We start from the raw sequence: 26,729 nt of genomic DNA on the forward strand, positions 1-26,729 counted from the left end.
AGTAAGCGCTGATTGGAAAACCCGAAAGAAACTCATTATGCCGTGTTGTTCGATGGAATCGAATTCGAAAATTGAATTACGACACTTAACACACGATGTAGCAGCACTGTTCTCCTGGGACATAACAAATGTCCCTTTCTTTGTAGATAGGTTGGAGGCTTGTTACGGTCTTTTATTTATCGAATTATATTACGTTAATAGTCTTGCGGTAACCTCCCCTAAACACAAATATTTTCCTCGATAGAAAACTGGTATGATTTAGTCTGTCTTGTGTTTGTCTAATGGCGGACTTCCTATCACCATGTCAGTTAATGGTGAACATGTTGATTATTCATTGTTTCCGTTTGTCACCTGTGATCGACCACTTCATAAGATTGTAGAAAGGCACAAATATAAGTATGTGAGCAATTAACTACAAAATATGAAATGATTGGGCGGGTATCACCACTATTCAAAAAGGGGAACATTACGTTGGAAACTGAACACAAAAAAATGTTCAAAGTTTGGGAATAATTTTATATTCAATAAATAGGTGTTAATTGCGCTCAACATGTATTATGGTTTTTAATGAGAAATAGATCAAAATCATGAACGTCATCGGTCATAGAAAAGACACTTTTCTCAAGTTTTAATAAATCGCCTATTAAAATATCCATTAAATTTGTCGAATTTCTCCTGAATGTACCATTCACGACGCCAACGATCATACTTTAGCATAATCTCCAGTGATACCATACATTAAAGTGTTTTCCATCCACCAGCACACCAAATGCTAGCAAGGGTATCTTCACTTAACTTGTAACAACACTATCCCACTAATCCAAAAGATATCCACCATAAAGAGACTACATCTTACCCTCCTGTTACCTACGGATACCAACAGGCCATGCATTTCATCCTAATGATTTTTTTATGTTGAATTAGAGTCATATTTGTCAGGGGAAAACATGTTCCGGCAGGTTATAGTATAAATGGATATAGATTGAGCAATTACACTGGTATTGAACTACATTATGGAGATAGAAGTTGTTAGGCGGGATGTCATCTCGATAACTGCATTAACCATGTATTTATGTCATCAGCGATATTGTTTTATTAATGATACAGATATGATAGAAAACTACCACGACTAGTTCGCCTGTTGTCTATGTAGCCGTTCTAGTAACGTCTTTGTGAATACGTTTAGCGTTACATAGTTCTTTCATTCAAAGCAAACGCATGAACATAAACACAAACATCACATACATTGGGAAAAAGAACGGAATGTATAAAACAGTAGCAGAAGGCTTGCGTTATGATTGGTCGGTTTTTTGGTTGGTTGGTTGGTTGGTTGAACGCCCCATTAACAGCTAAGATCATATAAACACGGCCTCTGTATGTAATGTGTGTATCTATGCCTGCAGTATATTCGTGTTTTATCTATGTCTGGATGATTTGGGAGGCTGCAGTATATTCGTGTTTTATCTATGTCTGGATGATTTGGGAGCTGCAGTATATTCGTGTTTTATCTATGTCTAGATGATTTGGGAGACTGCAGTATATTCGTGTTTTATCTGTGTCTAGATGATTTGGGAGGCTGCAGTATATTCGTGTTTTATCTATGTCTGGATAATTTGGGAGGCTGCAGTATATTCGTGTTTTATCTATGTCTGGATGATTTGGGAGGCTGCAGTATATTCGTGTTTTATCTATGTCTAGATGATTTGGGAGGCTGCAGTATATTCGTGTTTTATCTATGTCTGGATAATTTGGGAGGCTGTAGTATACTCGTGTTTTATCTATGTCTGGATGATTTGGGAGGCTGCAGTATATTTGTGTTTTATCTATGTCTAGATGATTTGGGAGGCTGCAGTATATTCGTGTTTTATCTATGTCTAGATGATTTGGGAGGCTGCAGTATACTCGTGTTTTATCTATGTCTAGATGATTTGGGAGGCTGTAGTATATTCGTGTTTTATCTATGTCTGGATGATTTGGGAGGCTGCAGTATATTTGTGTTTTATCTATGTCTGGATGATTTCGGTGGCTGCAGTATATTCGTGGTTTTTATCTATGTCTGGATGATTTGGGAGGCTGCAGTATATTCGTGTTTTATCTATGTCTGGATAATTTGGGAGGCTGCAGTATATTCGTGTTTTATCTATGTCTGGATAATTTGGGAGGCTGCAGTATATTCGTTTTTTATCTATGTCTGGATAATATTGGGAGGCTGCAGTATATTCGTGTTTTATCTATGTCTAGATGATTTGGGAGGCTGCAGTATATTCGTGTTTTATCTATGTCTCGATGATTTGGGAGGCTTCAGTATATTCGTGTTTTATCTATGTCTAGATAATTTGGGAGGCTGCAGTATATTCGTGTTTTATCTATGTCTGGATGATTTGGGAGGCTGTAGTATACTCGTGTTTTATCTATGTCTGGATGATTCGGGAGGCTGCATTATATTCGTGTTTTATCTATGTCTGGATGATTTCGGAGGCTGTAGTATACTCGTGTTTTATCTATGTCTGGATGATTTGGGAGGCTGTAGTATACTCGTGTTTTATCTATGTCTGGATGATTCGGGAGGCTGCATTATATTCGTGTTTTATCTATGTCTAGATGATTTGGGAGGCTGCAGTATATTCGTGTTTTATCTATGTCTGGATGATTTGGGAGGCTGTAGTATACTCGTGTTTTATCTATGTCTGGATAATTTTGGAGGCTGCAGTATATTCGTGTTTTATCTATGTCTGGATGATTTGGGGGGCTGCAGTATACTCGGGTTTTATCTATGTCTAGATGATTTGGGTGGCTGCAGTATATTCGTGTTTTATCTATGTCTGGATGATTTGGGAGGCTGCAGTATATTCGTGTTTTATCTATGTCTGGATGATTTGGGAGGCTGCAGTATATTCGTTTTTTATCTATGTCTGGATGATTTGGGAGGCTGTAGTATACTCGTGTTTTATCTATGTCTGGATGATTCGGGAGGCTGCATTATATTCGTGTTTTATTCATGTCTGGATGATTTGGGAGGCTGCAGTATACTCGTGTTTTATCTATGTCTAGATGATTTGGGAGGCTGCAGTATACTCGTGTTTTATCTATGTCTGGATGATTTGGGAGGCTGCAGTATATTCGTGTTTTATCTATGTCTAGATGATTTGGGAGGCTGCAGTACATTCGTGTTTTATCTATGTCTGGATGATTTGGGAGGCTGCAGTATATTCGTGTTTTATCTATGTCTGGATGATTTGGGAGGCTGCAGTATATTCGTGTTTTATCTATGTCTGGATGATTTGGGAGACTTCAGTATATTCGTGTTTTATCTGTGTCTAGATGATTTGGGAGACTGCAGTACATTCGTGTTTTATCTATGTCTGGATTATTTAGGAGGCTGCAGTATATTCGTGTTTTATCTATGTCTGGATGATTTGGGAGGCTGCAGTATATTCGTGTTTTATCTATGTCTGGATGATTTGGGAGGCTGCAGTATATTCGTGTTTTATCTATGTCTAGATAATTTGGGAGGCTGCAGTATATTCGTGTTTTATCTATGTCTAGATGATTTGGGAGGCTGCAGTATACTCGTGTTTTATCTATGTCTAAATGATTCGGGAGGCTGCAGTATATTCGTGTTTCATCTATGTCTAGATGATTTGGGAGGCTGTAGTATACTCGTGTTTTATCTATGTCTGGATGATTCGGGAGGCTGCAGTATATTCGTGTTTTATCTATGTCTAGATGATTTGGGAGACTGCAGTATATTTGTGTTTTATCTATGTCTGGATTATTTGGGAGGCTGCAGTATATTCGTGTTTTATCTATGTCTGAATGATTTGGGAGGCTGCAGTATATTCGTGTTTTATCTATGTCTGGATGATTTGGGAGGCTGTAGTATATTCGTGTTTTATCTTTGTCTGGATGATTTGGGAGGCTGTAGTATATTCGTGTTTTATCTATGTCTAGATGATTTGGGTGGCTGCAGTATATTCGTGTTTTATCTATGTCTAGATGTTTTGGGAGGCTGCAGTATATTCGTGTTTTATCTATGTATAGATGATTTGGGAGACTGCAGTATATTCGTGTTTTATCTATGTCTGGATTATTTGGTAGGCTGCAGTATATTCGTGTTTTATCTATGTCTGGATGATTTGGGAGGCTGCAGTATACTCGTGTTTTATCTATGTCTGGATGATTTGGGAGGCTGTAGTATACTCGTGTTTTATCTATGTCTGGATGATTCGGGAGGCTGCATTATATTCGTGTTTTATCTATGTCTAGATGATTTGGGAGGCTGTAGTATACTCGTGTTTTATCTGTGTCTAGATGATTCGGGAGGCTGCAGTATATTCGTGTTTTATCTATGTCTAGATGATTTGGGAGGCTGCAGTATATTCGTGTTTTATCTATGTCTAGATGATTTGGGAGGCTGCAGTATATTCGTGTTTTATCTATGTCTGGATGATTTGGGAGGCTGCAGTATATTCGTGTTTTATCTATGTCTAGATGATTTGGGAGGCTGCAGTATATTCGTGTTTTATCTATGTCTGGATGATTTGGGAGGCTGTAGTATACTCGTGTTTTATCTATGTCTGGATGATTCGGGAGGCTGCAGTATATTCATGTTTTATCTATGTCTGGATAATTTGGGAGGTTGCAGTATATTCGTGTTTTATCTATGTCTAGATGATTTGGGAGGCTGCAGTATATTCGTGTTTTATCTATGTCTGGATAATTTGGGAGGCTGCAGTATATTCGTGTTTTATCTATGTCTGGATGATTTGGGAGGCTGTAGTATATTCGTGTTTTATCTATGTCTGGATGATTTGGGAGGCTGCAGTATATTCGTGTTTTATATATGTCTAGATGATTTGGGAGGCTGCAGTATATTCGTGTTTTATCTATGTCTAGATGATTTGGGAGACTGCAGTATATTCGTGTTTTATCTATGTCTGGATTATTTGGGAGACTGCAGTATATTCGTGTTTTATCTATGTCTGGATGATTTGGGAGGCTGCAGTATACTCGTGTTTTATCTATGTCTGGATGATTTGGGTGGCTGTAGTATACTCGTGTTTTATCTATGTCTGGATGATTCGGGAGACTGCATTATATTCGTGTTTTATCTGTGTCTAGATGATTTGGGAGGCTGCAGTATACTCGTGTTTTATCTATGTCTGGATGATTTGGGAGACTGCAGTATATTCGTGTTTTATCTATGTCTGGATGATTTGGGAGGCTGCAGTATATTCGTGTTTTATCTATGTCTGGATGATTTGGGAGGCTGTAGTATACTCGTGTTTTATCTATGTCTGGATGATTCGGGAGGCTGCAGTATATTCATGTTTTATCTATGTCTGGATAATTTGGGAGGTTGCAGTATATTCGTGTTTTATCTATGTCTAGATGATTTGGGAGGCTGCAGTATATTCGTGTTTTATCTATGTCTGGATAATTTGGGAGGCTGCAGTATATTCGTGTTTTATCTATGTCTGGATGATTTGGGGGGCTGCAGTATACTCGGGTTTTATCTATGTCTGGATGATTCGGGAGGCTGCAGTATATTCGTGTTTTATCTATGTCTAGATGATTTGGGAGGCTGCAGTATATTCGTGTTTTATCTATGTCTGGATGATTTGGGAGGCTGCAGTATATTCGTGTTTTATCTATGTCTGGATGATTTGGGAGGCTGCAGTATACTCGTGTTTTATCTATGTCTAGATGATTTGGGAGACTGCAGTATATTCTGTTTTATCTATGTCTGGATAATTTGGGAGGCTGCAGTATATTCGTGTTTTATTATGTCTGGATGATTTGGAGGCTGCAGATCTGTTTATATGTTGATTTGGGAGGCTGCAGTATACTCGTGTTTTATCTATGTCTCAGATATGATGTCTGATGATTTGGGAGGCTGCAGTATATTCGTGTTTTATCTATGTCTAGATGATTTGGGAGGCTGCAGTATATTCGTGTTTTATCTATGTCTGATGATTTGGGAGGCTGCAGTAATCGTGCAGTTGATGATGGAGTCGGAGTCTGATGATTTGGAGGCTGCAGTATATTCGTGTTTTATCTAGTCTGATGTCGATGTTGGAGGCTGCAGTATATTCGTGTTTTATCTATGTCTGAGATGATTTGGGAGGCTGCAGTATATTCGTGTTTTATCTATGTCTGGATGATTTGGGAGGCTGCAGTATATTCGTGTTTTATCTATGTCTGGATGATTTGGGAGGCTGCAGTATATTCGTGTTTTATCTATGTCTGGATGATTTGGGAGGCTGCAGTATATTCGTGTTTTATCTATGTCTGGATGATTTGGGAGGCTGCAGTATATTCGTGTTTTATCTATGTCTGGATGATTTGGGAGGCTGCAGTATATTCGTTTTTTATCTATGTCTGGATGATTTGGGAGGCTGCAGTATACTCGTGTTTTATCTATGTCTAGATGATTTGGGAGGCTGCAGTATATTCGTGTTTTATCTATGTCTGGATAATTTGGGAGGCTGCAGTATATTCGTGTTTTATTCATGTCTGGATGATTTGGGAGGCTGCAGTATACTCGTGTTTTATCTATGTCTGGATGATTTGGGAGGCTGCAGTATATTCGTGTTTTATCTATGTCTAGATGATTTGGGAGGCTGCAGTATATTCGTGTTTTATCTATGTCTGGATGATTTGGGAGGCTGCAGTATATTCGTGTTTTATCTATGTCTGGATGATTTGGGAGGCTGCAGTATATTCGTGTTTTATCTATGTCTAGATGATTTGGGAGGCTGCAGTATATTCGTGTTTTATCTATGTCTAGATGATTTGGGAGACTGCAGTATATTCGTGTTTTATCTATGTCTGGATTATTTGGGAGGCTGCAGTATATTCGTGTTTTATCTATGTCTGGATGATTTGGGAGGCTGCAGTATACTCGTGTTTTATCTATGTCTGGATGATTTGGGAGGCTGTAGTATACTCGTGTTTTATCTATGTCTGGATGATTCGGGAGGCTGCATTATATTCGTGTTTTATCTGTGTCTAGATGATTTGGGAGGCTGCAGTATACTCGTGTTTTATCTATGTCTGGATGATTTGGGAGACTGCAGTATATTCGTGTTTTATCTATGTCTGGATGATTTGGGAGGCTGCAGTATATTCGTGTTTTATCTATGTCTGGATGATTTGGGAGGCTGCAGTATATTCGTGTTTTATCTATGTCTGGATTATTTGGGAGGCTGCAGTATATTCGTGTTTTATCTATGTCTGGATGATTTGGGAGGCTGCAGTATATTCGTGTTTTATCTATGTCTGGATGATTTGGGAGGCTGTAGTATACTCGTGTTTTATCTATGTCTGGATGATTCGGGAGGCTGCAGTATATTCGTGTTTTATCTATGTCTGGATGATTTGGGAGGCTGTAGTATATTCGTGTTTTATCTATGTCTGGATGATTCGGGAGGCTGCATTATATTCGTGTTTTATCTGTGTCTAGATGATTTGGGAGGCTGCAGTATATTCGTGTTTTATCTATGTCTGGATGATTTGGGAGGCTGCAGTAAATTCGTGTTTTATCTATGTCTGGATTATTCGGGAGGCTGCAGTATATTCGTGTTTTATCTATGTCTGGATGATTTGGGAGGCTGCAGTATACTCGTGTTTTATCTATGTCTAGATGATTTGGGAGGCTGCAGTATATTCGTGTTTTATCTATGTCTAGATGATTTGGGAGGCTGCAGTATATTCGTGTTTTATCTGTGTCTAGATGATTTGGGAGACTGCAGTATATTCGTGTTTTATCTATGTCTGGATGATTTGGGAGGCTGCAGTATATTCATGTTTTAGCTATGTCTGGATGATTTGGGAGGCTGCAGTATATTCGTGTTTTATTCATGTCTGGATGATTTGGGAGGCTGCAGTATATTCGTGTTTTATCTGTGTCTAGATGATTTGGGAGGCTGCAGTATATTCGTGTTTTATCTATGTCTGGATTATTTGGGAGGCTGCAGTATATTCGTGTTTTATCTATGTCTGGATGATTTGGGAGGCTGCAGTATATTCGTGTTTTATCTATGTCTGGATTATTTGGGAGGCTGCAGTATATTCGTGTTTTATCTATGTCTGGATGATTTGGGAGGCTGTAGTATATTCGTGTTTTATCTATGTCTGGATGATTTGGGAGGCTGTAGTATATTCGTGTTTTATCTATGTCTGGATGATTTGGGAGGCTGCAGTATATTCGTGTTTGATCTATGTCTAGATTATTTGGGAGGCTGCAGTATATTCGTGTTTTATCTATGTGTATATGATTTGGGAGACTGCAGTATATTCGTGTTTTATCTATGTCTGGATTATTTGGGAGGCTGCAGTATATTCGTGTTTTATCTATGTCTGGATGATTTGGGAGGCTGCAGTATATTCGTGTTTTATCTATGTCTAGATGATTTGGGAGACTGCAGTATATTCGTGTTTTATCTATGTCTGGATTATTTGGGAGGCTGCAGTATATTCGTGTTTTATCTATGTCTGGATGATTTGGGAGGCTGTAGTACATTTAATAGTACTACCTGAAGTTGACAAAAACAACTTAAAGTACACTCCGCCCGATCACATCGCCATCGGGAAAACAAGTCGTTCTACTCCATTTTTACTTAATTTAAAACAATGTCATACACCACCACTTTCACAGACTGCGGTGTGTCTGGACCACAGGATCACATCGATATCGAGATAACAAGTCGTTCTACTTCCTTTATACTTAGTGTAAAACAATGCCATACACCACCACTTTCACAGGCTATGGTGTGTCTGGACCACAGGTTCACATCGACATCGGGAAAACAAGTCGTTCTACTCCCTTTACACTTAATTTAAAACAATGTCATACACCACCACTTTCACAGACAATGGTGTGTCTGGACCACAGGACAAATAAAATATTAGTCACCTTTAACGATCATACAAAAGCCAAACAGACACACACAGAAAACAAAGGCAAGAGAAGATAAGACACCTTTATATACTGAGAAGTAAAAATTACTTAATGATGTATCAGTATATCATTCTATGAGAATATATTTTGTGAAGAACAAAAATAATATGTGTATGATTTAACATGTACTCTGTTTAGCGTGCATCACCGTAGTCGACCTGCTATAAATACCAACGTAATCACGTTTCCCTGAGATCGCTCTTGATGATCACTTCTGTAATGTCATGAAAAATCGTTACGGATGCATGATCCAAGACTCGAACAAAAACACGGGAAATAATCCCGGTAAATCATGATCATGTCTATACTACAGTGTATGTAGTTAACGACATAGATCCGCATGATGTGCAGGTGCTGTCGTTAAATAATATCGCACAATCGCCTGCTAGTCCCAACTGGGATTTTATTCATCAGCATTGTTAGCGATTTCCAGGATCGAATCTTGATCATGCATTACTTTTTCAGTCAGCTACGACAATATGGTTTCACTTTACGGAGAATAACAGTAGAGTGTGTTGTAAATTCAGTGTAAATCGATATAATAAATATTGACTGTAAATTGTCAAAACATCTTCACGTTACACCGTTTGCATTGAAAAGCATTAAGTATGGCGGTCTCAACAATATGGAATTAATCGGAAGTGTTTTATTTCCGGTTTGTGAGAGGGCTCTCTAATATGAAATACATCAAGTCCGGAAATTTAAACCGGCTCCTGAAAACAATATCAAATATTTATATGTGCATGAGTGGTCTTGCAAACAAAATTAATTTCACATTTCATGAGAGCTTTAAAAGATAAATAATTTATTTTCTTATTTCTGTTCAATTTATTTAATAGCATATTTGATTCGCATAACAAGAATGTAATTTATTAACGAATTTTCCTTGCGATCTATAAGAATTTTTGACAATGAAATTGAATACAAGAATAGTTTTTACACATACTTAATTCATATAACGTGAGAGGTCAAGGTCACGCGGACCTGTGCGGACACACGAATTTTTGCTCTGACGAAGTTGGATTATATCCGAGTTTTTAGCAAATGACCAGTCTCAATTTTTGGTCTGTGTGTGGACTACGTACATGTGCTTCAAACTATTGCAAAATTTAGATGGTTTTACGTCTAAAAGTGTGTTTTATAGACATTGAAAATCTAACAATGGGCTATATGTAGTTCCTATACCGCGTGACAACCATTCACCGCTCGCCCGCCGACTATTTGCACGGACTTAGCCTGTGTATACGTGTTTACTACGTGTACGTGGAATCATCATATCATTATATAAACTGTTGTGAATCTTTTGTAATCATGCCACCACCCATTGGAAAACATTCGAAATCTTCTATTTCCATTGGAACGAGATCAACTGATGATCGGCTTGATGAAATTAGTGCTCAGGTGGGGAATCTTATAACAAAGCCTGAGATGGACAAGAGAATGACCAGATTTACAGAAAGATTGGAGGATAAGTTTGAAAAGCTACAAAATGACTTAAAGAGAGAAAACAGAGAGCTCATTGAGGTTTTGGAGGGACGGATTTTCGATCTTGAAAAGGATAACATTTCTCTCCGGAAAACTGTGACAGAGTTACAGGATCGCTACACCGAACTACAGAAATCCCAACAATGGTCTGAAGAGAAATATAATGACCTAGAACAGCATGGACGGAAGAACTCAATCAGAATTTTCGGCCTAGAAGATACATCAGAGAAAGAGACTGTTCAGGAATGTAAGGAGAAAGTAGTATCTCTGGTGAACTCCAAATTGAAGGTTGCATTACGAGGTGATGAAATAGACATAACGCATAGACTGGGAAAATTTGTGCACGGGAAAAAACGAAATGTGATTGTAAAGTTTACCCATAGGACTAAAAAGCACGAAATCTTGAGAGCAAGGAAGATCCTGAAAGGGACGGGAATTTCTGTATTTGAAGACCTCACCAAATATAACCAGGACAGACTAAAGGAAGCGTATCATGTCAACTGTGTGCAAAACTCGTACAGTATCGATGGAAAACTTTTCGTTATTCTCAAGGATGGTAGGAAACGTAGACTTCTATATGACACGCCACTAACTGAGGAATTCTTACTCAGAGATGAAAACTTCACGCGAACGCGAGTTGGTTGAGCTATCCATTTCCGATATCGGTAGAGGACATTTCGGGGATCATTCCTGGACTACCGATCACATATTAACTTCAATCTTTGTGGTTTTTCTTGTGTTAATAATAGGAAATCTCTTCATTTGTAAGTGCGTACGTGAAAGTGTTTTTTTTTTTTTTTCGATGTTTGGGATCTAAAATTATTCCATAGTGTAAGGTGAGTAAAATACCCCAGATTTTTTAACTCGTTTTTCTAATGGGGTTCTTTACCTCCAAATACTTTTATTCTATTAATTCTTATAACTGTATTGCATATTTCTATGTTACATATATAAAGATATTACTGAAATAACAATTCACCACATTTATTAGTGGTTGATCATGGTATGTTATTTTCCGGACAAAACCAACAGGCATTATAGTCTACATTTAGTATAGTACTTCCGGTTTTTATCAATTTCCGGTTTTATTTCATAGCAAGTACTGAAGTGCATATTAGAAATCTATATATTCGCACAATGCAACTGTTCCTAGACTGGGCGTGTAAGTTGAATGGTTGTCTTTTGATTGATTTGACCTAAATGAAAACTTTTTACATGTTTTCTTTATTTTCCTTTTTCTTCTTCTTATTCTTTCTCTCCCGTTTGTTTCCGTTACTTGCCCTGTGTTGGATGTCACTGCCGCTTTCTCTCGTTTGATATATTTTTTTTCAGGTTATCTCATAACCTATGAATGAAATCAATGTTCTATCAGCAAATTGTCAGGGTTTAGGTGAGAAGTTCAAAAGAAAAGACGTTTTCTCATATTTGAAAGATAAAAGATACAGTATTTTTTGTTTACAAGATACCCATTTCACACAGGAACATGAAGACTTTTTGAGAAATGAATGGGGATATAATGCGTACTTTAGCTCTTTTAAATCAAACTCGCGTGGTGTTGCCATCCTACTAAATAACAATTTTGAATCTAAGGTACACAGAGAGAAAAAGGATAGAAATGGCAATTTTCTTGCGCTTGATATTAATATTGATGGGTTAAGGACAACTCTAATATCACTCTATGGCCCGAATCAAGATACTCCAGATTTTTATGATGTAATACAAGAAACCATACATGATTTTAACAATGACCATATTATAATTTGTGGTGATTTTAATCTTGTTTTGAACCCGTCGGTAGACTATGATAGTAACTATAAACATGTAAATAATCCTGCAGCGAGGAATAAGGTTCTTGAAATAATAGAAAACAATAATCTTATTGATATTTTTAGAGAACACCACCCTGATATTAGACGATATACTTGGCGTAGGGTTAATCCTGTAAAACAAGCCAGATTGGACTTTTTTCTTGTTTCTGAATCTTTGCTATCAAGTGTAAATAAATCAAAAATTGAACCAGGCTACAAATCTGATCATTCTACCCCTATAATATCCCTGTCAGTAAATGAATTTAGGAAAGGAAAAGGACTATGGAAATTAAATAATTCCCTACTCAATGATACATCTTATATTGAAATAGTAAAAACTTGCATCAAAGATACAAAACGACAATATTGTTTACCTGTTTATAATATTGACACAATTGAAAACATTCCTGAGGATGACTTACAGTTTATGATAAATGATCAATTATTCTTAGAAACATTACTAATGGAAATTAGAGGAAAATCTATCTCTTATGCATCATTCAAGAAAAAACAAAGAAGTCAACAAGAAGAAAAGTTAAAGAAGGAAATTTTGATACTAGAAGCAGAAACTAATATTGATCTTGTAAAATTAACTCGTCTGAAGAAAGAGTTAGAGGATAGTAGAGCAAAAAGGATAAGAGGAAGTCTCATTAGATCTAAAGCAAAATGGGTTCATGAGGGAGAAAAACCAACTTCTTATTTTCTTAACCTAGAAAACAGAAACTTTACTTCTAAAATAATTCCTAACATCCAGAAGGAAAATGGCGAATTTATCACTGATCAGGTTGAAATATTAAATGAGGTTAGTGACTTTTATGAAAATTTGTATAGAGATAGGGTTGTAGATAATGTTGATTTAGAAATACACCTACATAACTGTAATGTACCAAAACTAACTAACTCCGAGGCTCATAAGTTAGAGGGAAATATTAATAACACAGAAGCAGGAAAAACACTCTATAGTATGAAAAATAATAAGAGTCCGGGGTCGGATGGTTTTACTACAGAATTTTTTAAATTTTTTTTGGAAAAATCTTGGAAACTTTATTGTTCGCTCTTTAAACTATGGATTTTCTTCTGGTCAGTTATCTGTTACACAAAGACATGGTGTTATTGTATGTATACCAAAGGGAGATAAGCCGCGCCAGTTTTTAAAAAATTGGAGACCAATTACTTTATTGAATATTATATATAAAATTGCATCTGGTGTTATAGCCAATAGAATAAAAAGAGTTTTGGATAGGTTAATAAGCGAAGACCAGACTGGTTTTTTGTCAGGAAGGTATATAGGAGAAAATATTAGAACAGTTTATGACATAATGAAATATTTAGATGATGCTGATATCCCTGGCATGCTAATGTTAATTGATTTTGAAAAAGCTTTCGATTCAGTTTCTTGGGATTTTATTGATAAAGTTTTAAAATATTTTAATTTTGGAAAGGATATTCAAAATTGGATAAAAGTTTTTCTTTGTAATACATATGCTTCAATTAATCAAGGCGGCAATATCTCTAAGAAAATTGACATCAAAAGAGGATGCCGTCAAGGTGATCCAATCTCGCCATATATCTTTATACTTTGTGCCGAAGTCCTCGCTGCAAGAATAAGAACAAATGATAAAATTACAGGCATAAATTTACCAGTTGATAACATACCTATTTTGAATGTTCAATATGCAGATGACACTGGCCTTATATTAGATGGTTCAGAGACATCACTAAGCGAGTCAGTCTCTGAATTAAGTTACTATGCCAAAATTTCTGGTCTTAATATCAATACTAATAAAACACAAGTGATCTGGTTAGGGAGTTACAAATATAGCAACATAGAATATCGTCCGGACCTAAATTTACAATGGGGGAAGAACAATTTCACTTTCTTGGGTATAGATTTCTCTGTTGATTTAGATATGATACCAAAAATGAACTTTGACAAGAAAATTGTGAAGCTTAAGGCAATAATAACCTCATGGAAAAGAAGAAATCTGACTCCAATAGGAAAAATTCATATTATAAAATCACTCTTGATTTCGCAACTAAACTATTTATTTATTACCCTTCCGAATCCTTCGGAAAAATACATTTCCCAGTTAAATTCTATCATATATAACTTTTTATGGAATGGTAATAGACATCAAATTAAGAAGGATGTTGTTGTACAGAAATATATAAATGGGGGTTTTAAAATGATTGATTTGTTATGTTTTATCAACTCCCTTAAGCTAGGGTGGATAAGGAGATTAACTAGTGCATCTGGTAAATGGACATCCATATTGAAGCTAGATATTGATTTCAATAAATTTTATCAATGTGGAGAAGAATATGTGAATTCATGTATTTTAAACTGTAAAAATAAATTTTGGACAGATGTTTTCAAAGCCTGGAAATTGCTAAATAATTCTGAAAATATGAAACAGCACAAAAAGGAAAATTTTCTTAAATCTCCACTTTGGTACAACAATGAAATTCAAATAAATAGGAAATTTGTCTTCTTCCAGAGCTGGTACCTAAAAGGCATTTATATGATAAATGATCTTATAAAGGATACTGATTTTAACAACTTAAATTTCCTATCATTTGAGGATTTTTCACAAAAGTTTAATGTTAATTGTAATTTCTTACAATATCATGGAATGATAATGGCAATTAAACAATATCTAAGAAATATTGTTAAAGATACAGAAAAATTACCGCTTCCTAATATACCATTAAATTTAGAGTTGGTCATTAAAAGTAAAAAGGGTGTAAAGACTTTTATAATTGTATGTTAGTAACACCACCGAGGCCTACTGGCACTACAAAATGGAATAGAGAGTTTGACTTTGACGATGATAAATGGAAAAAAATTCATAAATTGCCCTTTTCAGTTACTAATAACTCAAAGCTTATATGGTTTCAGGCAAGAATTAATCACCATATTTTGGTGACAAACACATTTCTATTTAAGATCAATTTGATACCTAGTTCATTGTGTACTTTTTGTAATTTGGAGAATGAATCAATGATACACAGTTTATGGGAGTGTAATGAGATTCAAACATTATTACAACAATTTGAATCTTTGCTGGATGTACTTTTTATTCCATTTGCTTATAATAAAGAAACTTTCCTCTTTGGAATTGTTGAACAAAAATGTAGTAAGGTTGATAATGAAATATTGATAATTATTAAACAATATATGTACAAAACAAGATGTCTTTATAAATCATTGAGTATAAATGCCTTAATTAATAATATTAAGGATAATTATAATGTTCAAAAGTATAATATATCTTATCAGAGTGAAAATAAGATAAAAATGTTTGAGATGGAATGGAGAAAATGGAAACCTTTACTGGATCTTTAATAAATTTTTTGATTGATTGGTGCCCCTCATAAAGATTACATATTATGTATATAGTAAACAGTTTGTTTGTCTAGCGATATGTATACTGGCCGCCCTACGGTGTGTCAAATGCATACCATGTCTTTATATTATGTTACAATGTCAACCCTGATTTTTTTGCAATAATCTATAATAATATGCTGTTCCTTCATTAAACCAAATTATAATACACAGTGCATCCAACACCCCCCCCCCTCCCTCTACTTCTTTTAACCCCCCCTCCCCTTCATTTTTCTTTTATTCCAATCTTCTCTTTTCTTTCTATTTCTTTCTCCTACACAATGACTTTATTCATGTCCTGATTTTTGTTTTATTTTATTTTTTTTTTTGTATTTTTTTTTTTTTTTTTTTCTTTCATCAATGGTATACGCATACTATGTCCAATAATGCAATGATTTATATATCCCAAAAAGTACAAAAAAATCATAAATCTACATCACTTATTTTCAATATATTAAAAAATAATTATGCTTTGTATATTAGATATTCTAAGTGGTCTATAACTATTTGTGTGTGAAGTTTAAACTTTGTAGCATTTATTGGACATAGTATGTTTTATTGTAATCATGTTTCTAATTGTATATGTCTGTGTGTGAATGTGAGTGTGTGTGTGTGTATGTGAGATAGTTACATATTGGTGTATAAAAATAGAACAATGTGAATGTATATTTCTATGTGAAATCCTATGTATGAAATACATGTATGTGTGTGAGTGTACGTTTTTGTGCATGTAATTGTGTGTAGATGTGGTCATCTGCTGATGTGTAAATGTAGATATATACATTTTTAGCTCACCTGGCCTGAAGGGCCGGTGAGCTTATGTCATGGCGCGGCGTCCGTCGTCCGTCCGTCCGTCCGTCCGTCCGAACCGTCCGTCCGTCCGTCCGTCCGTCCGTCGTCCGTCCGTCAACATTTCCTTTAAATCGCTACTAGTCATAGAGTTCTGCATGGATTGTAACCAAATTTGGCCAGACACATCCTTGGGGGAAGGGGAACAGAACTTGTATAAATTTTGGCTCTGACCCCATGGGGGCAGGAGAGGCGGGGCCCAATAGGGGTAATAGAGGTAAATCCTATAAATCGCTACTTGTCCTAGAGTTCTGCATGGATTGTAACCAAATTTGGCCAGAAACATCCTTGGGGGAAGGGGAACAGAACTTGTATAAATTTTGGCTCTGACCCCCTGGGGGCAGGAGGAGCGGGGCCCAATAGGGGAAATAGAGGTAAATCCTATAAATCGCTACTTGTCCTAGAGTTCTGCATGGATTGTAACCAAATTTGGCCACAAACAGTGTTGGGGGAAGGGGAACAGAACTTATATAAATTTTGGCTCTGACCCCCAGGGGGCAGGAGGGGCGGGGCCCAATAGGGGAAATAGAGGTAAATCCTATAAATCGCTACTTGTCCTAGAGTTCTGCATGGATTGTAACCAAATTTGGCCAGAAACATCCTTGGGGGAAGGGGAACAGAACTTGTATAAATTTTGGCTCTGACCCCCAGGGGGCAGGAGGGGCGGGGCCCAATAGGGGTAATAGAGGTAAATCCTATAAATCGCTACTTGTCCTAGAGTTCTGCATGGATTGTAACCAAATTTGGCCACAAACATCCTTGGGGGAAGGGGAACAGAACTTGTATAAATTTTGGCTCTGACCCCCATGGGGGCAGGAGGGGCGGGGCCCAATAGGGGAAATAGAGGTAAATCCTATAAATCGCTACTTGTCCTAGAGTTCTGCATGGATTGTAACCAAATTTGGCCAGAAACATCCTTGGGGGAAGGGGAACAGAACTTGTATAAATTTTGGCTCTGACCCCCTGGGGGCAGGAGGGGCGGGGCCCAATAGGGGTAATAGAGGTAAATCCTATAAATCGCTACTTGTCCTAGAGTTCTGCATGGATTGTAACCAAATTTGGCCACAAACATCCTTGGGGGAAGGGGAACAGAACTTGTATAAATTTGGCTCTGACCCCCCGGGGGCAGGAGGGCGGGGCCCAATAGGGGTAATAGAGGTAAATCCTATAAATCGCTACTTGTCCTAGAGTTCTGCATGGATTGTAACCAAATTTGGCCAGAAACATCCTTGGGGGAAGGGGAACAGAACTTGTATAAATTTTGGCTCTGACCCCCAGGGGGCAGGAGGGGCGGGGCCCAATAGGGGTAATAGAGGTAAATCCTATAAATCGCTACTTGTCCTAGAGTTCTGCATGGATTGTAACCAAATTTGGCCAGAAACATCCTTGGGGGAAGGGGAACAGAACTTGTATAAATTTTGGCTCTGACCCCCCATGGGCAGGAGGGATGGGGCCCAATTGGGGAAATAGAGGTAAATCCTATAAATTGCTACTTGTCCTAGAGTTCTGCATGGATTGTAACCAAATTTGGCCAGAAACATCCATTGGGGAAGGGGAACAGAACTTGTATAGTATAATTTTGGCATTGATCCCCCCCCCCCAGGGGCAGGAAGGGCGGGGCCCAATAGGGGAAATAGAGGTAAATCCTAAAAATTCTACTTGTCTTAGAGTTCTGCATGGATTGTAACCAAATTTGGCCAGATACATCCTTGGGGTTAACAGAATTCATATAAATTTTGGCTTTGACCCCCCTGGAGGAGAAAGAGTGGGGCCCAATAGGGGAATTAGAGGTAAATATCCAAATTTCTTCAGAAAAGAAACAATGAACTTATATTCAGAACATTAATTGGCATTACAAACCAGGTGAGCGATACAGGCCCTCTGGGCCTCTTGTTGATATATATTTCTATTCTGTGTACATGCGTGTGAGTAAGAATGTGTGAGTGTAAATGGCTGTTGGATGTGTATACAAATATAAATATAATGACTATGCTATGTGTGTGTGGATTTGAGAGTGAGTCTCTTTAGTGAGGGTATATGTGTGCGGTGTTATATATGTTTTGTCATGATATATGTCTAATGAAAACTTGAAAAATAAAAAAAATTATACACATACTTAATTCATATAACGTGAAGGTAACCATATAATCATTGTTGTTGTTTTTTGTTGTTGTTGGGTTTTTTTACATTTAAGAAAATGTAAGCATCTTTTTAAGTTATTCAAAATATATAATAAATATTTTATTGGTGAATGGAATGCGGTCGTTCCTAAAAGATGTTTAGAAGAAGGTGATAGAAAATGTTTCTATCGACGGAAGTGCGGAAATGAAGTAATTTCATCTTCCAATGAATTCGCCTTCACAATAGTTCTTTTTGAAAACAATATATCATACGAGCAAATGCAATGAAACAGCATATAACATGAATTTCATATATCAATACATATCTGAAACACCAGTGAATAATTTTGCAAGGAATCAATCATTTAAGAGAATGGAGTGCGTTTCTGTCAATGCCATTCAATGGTAGATACAGACTCGATAGACGGGGATTTATTTTGAAAGTCTTTCAATTCAATAACTCATTTATAAAGTTCCTGGGAGTGAGCTGATATCAAACCTAACACTGTTGATTTCATCTTGATTTTATTGCATGCAAAATCGCAAGTCCCACAAAATTTCCACTCGTGAGCTGTGCCTTGGAAATTCTAGTCATGAGCTGTGTCTTGGAAATTCTACTCATGAGCCGTGATTTGGAAATTCTAGTCATGGTCTGTGACTTGGAAATTCTAGTCACGGGCTGTGACTTAGAAATTCTAGTCATGGGATGTGATTTAAATTCTAGGTTTATGACTTGAAATTCGGCCAACGCTTTCATTGATCATCAGTTTTAATCATCAGGTGAACTTTTTTCTACCTTTGTAAACTAGCTTGGAACTGGATATACTAAAACCAGACATATTCCGATATAGACAGTATCCAATCAGAGATTCAGTCTCAAGTTAATATAGATTAATTCTAAAGTGTAACTCAATATAATAAGAACCTACAATGATTCAAACCTTATCTAAACTAGATATACTTTTTGATTAAAATATAACTGACATTTAGGTCACCTGAGACGAAGTCTCAAGTGACCTATTCTAATCGCCTTTTGTCCGCGTCGTGCGTCGTGTGTCGTGACTGATCCCAAGGGGCCTTAGGGGCGGGGCCAAAACGTGTCAAACGGGTCAAATAGGCTAAAACTTCAAAAGTCTTCTTCTGAAATTCTGGAACTGGTAGAATCAAATACTCTGCATAGATGGAAAGGTCTTAAAGTCCTTTACAAAAATTGTGAATAATATGACCCTGGGGTCTCATGTTTTCCTCTGGGGAGGGGGTCAAGTTTACTTTAGTTTATATAGGAAAAACACATTTATGAACATTATTTGCCTATTTTTCATAGGAAATAAGTCAAACTGGGTAAGAATTATTAGTCTGGAATAGCATTTTAACACCATATCCATATTGGTCATGGCCGACCCCCAGGGTCAAAATGATAATTTCAAAAATCTTCTTTTTGAATTCACAGATTTGATGGAACCAGATACTCTTGATAGATTGGAAGGTCTTAAGGCCCATTACAAAAATTTGTGAATTTCATGCTCTGGGATATCAGATTTTCCCCTGGGGAGGGGGTCAAATTTACTATAGTTTATATAGGAAAACACATTTAGGAACATTATTTGCTTAGTTTTCATAGGAAATTAGTCAATCTGGGTTAGAATTATTAGCCTGAGATAGCATTTTAACATCATATCCATATTGGTCCTGTCCGACCCCCAGGGGCCAGAGGGGTGGAGTCAAAATGGATAACATTTCAAATATCTTTCTTCTGAATTCACAGATTTGATGGAACCAAATAATCTTCATATCTAGATTAAAGAGTCAAATTTATAAAATCACTGACTGACTTCAAGGGCCTGATGGGCAAATATATAGTGTTTATATGCATGTCTTTGTTTCATTCTGTATCTGAACTCAGGTGACCGTTTAAGGCCTATGGGCCTCTTGTTTTTTATTATTTTGAAGTTGTTGAACGCAATATTTTGTTTGGATATGCAATGTATATTAATAATAAATAATTCCATTCATTAGCTCTCGATACCATTGAAGTAGAAATATTGTTTGTATCATTTTCATCATATATTATAATATAACTTGATGTAAATAAACCAGATATATTAAACGTTATAAACCATATAAGTAGTAAACCGAATTTATGTAAAAATAATACGGTTTGTATAAAAACCAGATAATGTGCAGTGTACTATAAAAATAAACCAAAACCAGATATATGTAGTAACATAAACCAGATATATGTAGTAAATTATGAACCAGATATATGTAGTAAAATCAAACCAGATTATGTGTAAATTAAACAGTACAATGTTGTAAATAAACCAGATATATGTAAGTAATATAAACCAGATATATGTTGTAATGTAAAACTACTTTAAAAAAACTGATATATGTATAATATAAACCAGATATATGGTAGAATAAAAACCCAAGATATATGTATTTGTAAATATAAACCAGATATTCTAATAGTTAATAATAAAACCAGATATATGTAGTACTTATAAAACCAGATATATGTACGTAATATAAACCAGATATATGTTGTACTATAAAAAACCGCAGATCATAATTAATAAGATAACCAGATATATATTTTACAAATAAACCAGCTATATTTATGTAGTAATATAAACCAGATTATGTAGTAATACATAAATACCCCAGATATATGTAGTAACATAAACCAGAATATAGTAGTAATATAAACCAGATATATGTAGTAATAAAAAAACCAATATATGTAGTAATGAACCAGAATATAAACCATATATATGTATGTTAACTATAAACCAGATATATGTAGTAATATAAACCAGATATATGTAGGGATAAATATATATAACCAGATATATATGTAGTAATATAAACCAGATATATATGTAGTAATATAAACCAGATATATGTAGTAATATAAACCAGATATATGTAGTAATAATAAACCAGATATATGTAAGTAATCTATCATCCAGATATATGTACGTAATATAAACCAGATATATGTTAGTACATATAAAACCGAGATATATGTAGTAATAATAAACCAGATATATGTTGTAATAATAATCCAGATATATATGTAGTAATATAAAACAGATATATATGTTAGTAATATAAACCAGATATATGTTATAAAAAAAATATATGTAACCAGATATAAAAACCAGATATGTAGTAATATAAACCAGATATATGTAGAATATAAACCAGAATATGGTATAATATAGAACCAGATATAGTAGTAATATTAAACCAGATATATGTAGTAATATAAACCAGATATATGTAGTAATATAAACCAGATATATGTAGTAATATAAACCAATATATGTAGTATATATAAACACCAGATATATGTAGTAATAAAAACCAGATATATGTTAAGTATATTATAAACCAGATATATGTATAAAATAAACCAGATATATTGTGTAAATTAAACCAGATATATGTAGTAATATAAAACCAGATATATGTAGTAAATATAAACCAGATATATGTAGTAATATAAACCAATATATTGTAGTAATATGAAACCAGATATATGTAGGAATAGAAACCAGATATATGTAGTAATATAAACCAGATATATGTAGTATTTAAAACCAGATATAGTTAGTAAACCTGGTTATATAGTAACAACCATAATATATGTAGTAATAATAAAACCAGATATATGTAGTAATATATAAACCAGATATATGTAGTAATATAAACCAGGATATATGTAGTAATAATAAACCAGATAAGATGTTGTAAATAAACCAGATATATGTTGTTATAATATAACCAGATATATGTAGTAATATAAACCAGATATATGTAGTAATATAAACCAGATATATGTAGTAATATAAACCAGATATATGTAGTAATATAAACCAGATATATGTAGTAATATAAACCAGATATATGTAGTAATATAATCCAGATATATGTAGTAATATAAACCAGATATATGTAGTAATATAAACCAGATATATGTAGTAATATAAACCAGATATATGTCAGTATAAATAAACCATGATATATATGTATAGTACTATACACCCGATATATGGGGGACTTATAAACCAGATATATGTAGCTAAGATACACCAGATATATGTAGTAATTATGAACCCAGATATATGTAGTAATATAAACCAGATATATTTAGTAATATAAACCCAGATATATGTAGTACTAATAAACCAGATATATGTAGTATATATAAAACCAGAATATATGTAAAGTAATATAAACCAGATATATGTAGTACTTAATATAAACCAGATATATTTAGTAAATAAACCAGATATATGTAGTAATAATACAACCTGATAGATGTAGTAATATGGAACCAGATATATATGTAGATAATTTATAAACCAGAATATTTGTAGTAATATAAACCAGATATATAGTAGTTAATATATAACCAGATATATGTTGTAAAAGTAATATAAACCAGATATATGTAGTAATATATGTAGTAAATAAACCAGATATATGTAGTAATTATATAACCAGATATATGTAGTAATATAAACCAGATATATGTAGTAAAATAAACCAGATATATGTAGTAATATAAACCAGATATATGTAGTAATATAAACCAGATATATGTAGTAATATAAACCAGATATATGTAGTAATATAAACCAGATATATGTAGTAATATAAACCAGATATATGTAGTAATATAAACCAGATATATATGTAGTAATATAAACCAGATATATGTAGAGTAAATAAACCATATATATGTAGTAATATAAACCAGATATATGTAGTAATATAAACCAGATATATGTAGTAATATAAACCAGATATATGTAGTAATATAAACCAGATATATGTAGTAATATAAACCAGATATATGTAGTAATATAAACCAGATATATGTAGTAAATAAAAACCAGATATATGTAGTAATATAAACCAGATATATATGTAGTAATATAAACCAGATATATGTTTGTATATATAAACCAGATATATGTAGTAATATAAACCAGATATATGTAGTAATATAAACCAGATATATGTAGTAATATAACCAGATATAGTTGTACCAATTATAAACCAGATATATGTAGTAATATAAACCAGATATATGTAATATAAACAAGTAAACCAGATATATGTAGTAATATAAACCAGATATATGTTATAATATAAACCAGATATATGTAGTAATATAAACCAGATATATATTGTAATATAAACCAGATATATGTAGTAAATATAAACCAGATATATGTTGTAATATAAACCAGATATATGTTGTAATATAAACCAGATATATGTAGTAATATAAACCAGATATATGTAGTATATAAACCAGATATATGTAGTAATATAAACCATGATATATGTAGTAATATAAACCAGATATATGTAGTAATATAAACCAGATATATGTAGTAATATAAACCAGATATATGTAGTAATATAAACCAGATATATGTAGTAATATAAACCAGATATATGTAGTAATATAAACCAGATATATGTAGTAATATAAACCAGATATATGTATAATTAACGATTATATGTAGTGTAGTAATATAAACCAGATATATGTAGTAATATAAACCAGATATAGTAGTAGTATAATAAACCAGATATATGTAGTAATATAAACCAGATATATGTAGTAATATAAACCAGATATATGTAGTAATATAAACCAGATATATGTAGTGTAAATATAAACCAGATATATGTAGTATATATAAACCAGATATATGTAGTAATATAAACCAGATATATGTAATGTAATTATAAACCAGATATAGTAGTAATATAAACCAGATATATGTAGTATAATAAACCAGATATATGTAGTAATATAAACCAGATATATGTTAGTAATATAAACCAGATATATGTAGTAATATAAACCAGATATATGTGTATAATAAACCCAGATATATGTAGTAATATAAAACCAGATATATGTAGTAATATAAACCAGATATATGTAGTAATATAAACCAGATATATGTAGTAATATAAACCAGATATATGTATGTAAGTAATAAACCAGATATATGTTAGTAATATAAACCAGAATATATGTAGTAAATATAAACCAGATATATGTTGTAAAATAAACCAGATATATGTAGTAATATAAACCAGATATATGTAGTAATATAAACCAGATATATGTAGTATAATAAACCAGATATATGTTAGTAATATGAACCAGATATATGTAGTAATATAAACCAGATATATGTAGTATATATAAACCAGATATATGTAGTAATATAAACCAGATATATGTAGTAATATAAACCAGATATAATAGTATATGTATAATAAACCAGATATATGTAGTAATATAAACCAGATATATGTAGTAATATAAACCAGATATATGTAGTAATATAAACCAGATATATGTAGTAATATAAACCAGATATATGTAGTAATATAAACCAGATATATGTAGTAATATATAAACCAGATATATGTAGTAATATAAACCAGAATATATGTAGTGTATATAAACCAGATATATGTAGTAATATAAACCAGATATATGTAGTAATATAAACCAGATATATGTAGTAATATAAACCAGATATATGTAGTAATATAAACCAGATATATGTAGTAATATAAACAGATATATGTAGTAAAATAAACCAGATATATGTAGTAATATAAACCAGATATATGTAGTAATATAAACCAGATATATGTAGTAATATAAACCAGATATATGTAGTAATATAAACCAGATATATGTAGTAATATAAACCAGATATATGTAGTAATATAAACCAGATATATGTAGTAATATAAACCAGATATATGTAGTAATATAAACCAGATATATGTAGTAATATATAACCAGATATATGTAGTAATATAAACCAGATATATGTAGTAATATAAACCAGATATTATGTAGTAATATAAAACCAGATATATGTAGTAATATAAACCAGATATATGTAGTAATATAAACCAGATATATGTAGTAATATAAACCAGATATATGTAGTAATATAAACCAGATATATGTAGTAATATAAACCAGATATATGTAGTAATATAAACCAGATATATGTAGTAATATAAACCAGATATATGTAGTAATATAAACCAGATATATGTAGTAATATAAACCAGATATATGTAGTAATATAAACCAGATATATGTAGTAATATAAACCAGATATATGTAGTAATATAAACCAGATATATGTAGTAATATAAACCAGATATATGTAGTAATATAAACCAGATATATGTAGAAAAAACCGATATATAATAAACCAGATATATGTAGTAATATAAACCAGATATATGTAGTAAGTAATCCAGATATATGTATAAACCAGATATATGTAGTAATATAAACCAGATATATGTAAGTAATATAAACCAGATATATGTAGTAATATAAACCAGATATATGTAGTAAAGTAATAAACCAGATATATGTAGTAATATAAACCAGATATATGTAGTAATATAAACCAGATATATGTAGTAATATAAACCAGATATATGTAGTAATATAAACCAGATATATGTAGTAATATAAACCAGATATATGTAGTAAAATAAACCAGACAATGTTGTAAATAAACCAGATATTTGTAGTAATATACACCAGATATATGTAGTAAATATAAACCAGATATATGTAAGTAATATAAACCAGATATATGTAGTAATATAAACCAGATATATGTAGTAAAATAAACCAGACAATGTTGTAAATAAACCAGATATATGTAGTAATATAAACCAGATATATGTAGTAATATAAACCAGATATATGTAGTAATATAAAACCAGATATATGTAGTAATATAAACCAGATATATGTAGTAATATAAACCAGATATATGTAGTAATAAACCAGATATATGTAGTAATATAAACCAGATATATGTAGTAATATAAACCAGATATATGTAGTAATATAAACCAGATATATGTAGTAATATAAACCAGATATATGTAGTAATATAAACCAGATATATGTAGTAATATAAACCAGATATATGTAGTAATATAAACCAGATATATGTAGTAATATAAACCAGATATATGTAGTATATATAAACCAGATATATGTAGTAATATAAACCAGATATATGTAGTAA

At 33.4% G+C, this 26,729-nt stretch overlaps 2 protein-coding genes across 4 annotated transcripts in view; both read left to right on the plus strand.

Annotated features, from left to right (window-relative positions):
* The window catches only part of LOC138320353 (dual 3',5'-cyclic-AMP and -GMP phosphodiesterase 11A-like), a 495,361-nt gene that overhangs the window by 48,920 nt on the left and 419,712 nt on the right, over positions 1-26,729 (plus strand). The window lies entirely within an intron of this gene.
* Positions 9,930-11,312, plus strand: LOC138320342 (uncharacterized). The gene has a single exon (XM_069263261.1). It carries the CDS (start codon positions 10,274-10,276, stop codon positions 11,090-11,092), a length of 819 nt encoding a protein of 272 aa, XP_069119362.1. The 5' UTR covers positions 9,930-10,273; the 3' UTR covers positions 11,093-11,312.

This window comes from Argopecten irradians, chromosome 4 (assembly GCF_041381155.1).
Source record: "Argopecten irradians isolate NY chromosome 4, Ai_NY, whole genome shotgun sequence".
Lineage (NCBI taxonomy): Eukaryota > Metazoa > Mollusca > Bivalvia > Pectinida > Pectinidae > Argopecten > Argopecten irradians.